The sequence below is a fragment of the Oryzias melastigma genome, linkage group LG4, assembly GCF_002922805.2.
Source record: "Oryzias melastigma strain HK-1 linkage group LG4, ASM292280v2, whole genome shotgun sequence".
Taxonomy (NCBI): domain Eukaryota; kingdom Metazoa; phylum Chordata; class Actinopteri; order Beloniformes; family Adrianichthyidae; genus Oryzias; species Oryzias melastigma.
Window position 1 is genome coordinate 25,862,298 of NC_050515.1, and position 1,885 is coordinate 25,864,182.

A 1,885-nucleotide genomic window follows, 5' to 3' on the forward strand; every position below is an offset into this window, starting at 1 on the left:
GAAAAGTGGTCTCACATTTTGGCTGGAATCTTTTCACATCTTCACTCACACTGTGAAGAAAAAATGACATTGTAGTCAAAAAGTCAAATAATTTACATGTCATCAAACCTCTCAATAAGAGTCAAAGTCCTTCAGGCTTTTCTGTTTTTTTCTTCTGTTTCTAAGAAGCATCACCTTGCAAAACAAATGTGAATATTTGCTGGAAAAATCAAACTTTGTGTGACAAGTTCTGTTTTTCAAATTGGTTGTAGATCTATCTTGGCCTCTTTGTCTCAGAATGACATAGTTTATCTGATCTGTAGAGTTTATCTGCTGTTCTGAAATGAAATCAACATCATGAACTTTGAAGAAGGCAGAAAGACTGGTACCTCTGTTTCTGAGGCACACTCTTCTGATGATCACACATAGAACCATCAGGATGACCACAGCGAGAAGAGAAAGACCCAACGGGAGCCACAGCGAGGATATTGGGTTGTTTCCTAACTGCGTTTTTTTTTCTGAAATTGGGTTGTTTTCTGAAGATGATATCTTTTCTAAAGATGGTTTGTTTTCTGAAGGTGGGTTGTTTATCGATGGTACTGTAAAAAGAAAACTCAGCATTAAAGACCCACTCCCATGAAAATCCTGTTTTTGGTATTTTTTTATTTTTATTTTTTTTACATATTCTTATTTGTAGCATATATAAAGAAAATTAAGGTTAAAATTGTGTTTCTGAGGATTTTCTTATTTTAATAGTTGTAAATCGGGAGTTGACAAAAAGCTACAAGAGGCGGGCCACAATCTCCGCTCAATCTGCTCATCTTTATTCTGATGCATCAACTGGTAGACGACTAGATCCATGTATGTCTTTGTTTTCCTCGTCTGAAATATCTTGCAGCTCAAAATTGTACGACTACACAGCTCCAAGATTGCTCACCATTATTCTTGCAATGCGAATGTTAGGTGAGGGGTGTGAGGGGCTGTAAGATAGCGGGAGTGTAAACAGATGGATGATAGAAGATTTAAACGGATTTACAGGCCAACAGTCCTACTCATAACTCATGTGTGTGTGTTGGTACCCGTGAATGCAAGACTTTTTAGCCCAAAAATTGCAATTACTCATATTTACGTGCTCATACACCTGTTGCTATGAAAGTTTTTACAACTTTTTTTGAGTTAATTTTACGAGATGTATAGCCATTGAACCAAGTTGATCTTTGACCAGTCACTGAGTCGGTTTTGTTAGTGATGTGGTGAAACTCACCAAACTCAGAACATAGCTGGTTCATCTGGTGAACTCAAATATGGCAACGAGCCTGATGAGATCTGCGTTTTTTTGGGGGTTTTTTTTGTTTTCAAATAAAGACAAACCAAGGTCACTCCCCTGACATAATTGTTATCCATATCTGCTATTTCAAGGACGCTATCAGAATCTGAATTGAAAAGTTTGTTTAATAGTTTGTGCTTCAACGCTACAAACAAAGATACAGAAAGTCTTCACAGGTGGTATTTGAGGAAGTCATTTTTAAAGGTTTTCTTTAAAGTAGATATAAAAACAATACTCACCAAAGAGAACTTCCACTTCACGGCTCTTAGTCGTATTTAGCACAGGAATCTCTGTATCGATTTCACAAGAGTAAAATCCATTGTTTTCTCTGGTAATGTTTTGTATTTCCCATGTTTTATTGTAGCACTTCATGTTGGGATCTGCTTGATTCGTCTGGTGCTGCTTTGGTGATGTAGTGGAGGTATCTGTAATTCCAGAAATCATTGTGCTACACTTGTGCGAAATGTTCTTGGTGTTTGAAGCCCTGAAATGAAAAGTCACTCGATAGCGGGAACTTTTAGTTGGTATGTCGCAGAGGAACTTCAGAGAGCGAGCAGAAGTATTCACCCGTTCCTTACG

General features: G+C 37.5%; 1 protein-coding gene across 4 annotated transcripts in view; it reads right to left on the minus strand.

Annotated features, from left to right (window-relative positions):
• Positions 1 to 1,885, minus strand: part of LOC112150576 — a 30,543-nt gene that overhangs the window by 17,842 nt on the left and 10,816 nt on the right. Inside the window, exons 3-4 of one of the 4 annotated variants that reach the window (XR_004947802.1) lie at positions 369 to 578; positions 16 to 50 (exon numbers count right to left, since the gene is read on the minus strand). The exons of 1 other annotated variant lie outside the window; for it this stretch is intronic. Coding sequence is in view for 1 of the 3 variants with exons in the window: in XM_036211656.1 (XP_036067549.1) it covers positions 1,546 to 1,750 (205 nt within the window). In the remaining 2 variants the exon portion in view is untranslated. 2 more of the 4 variants (XR_002919988.2, XM_036211656.1) reach the window with 2 other exon arrangements.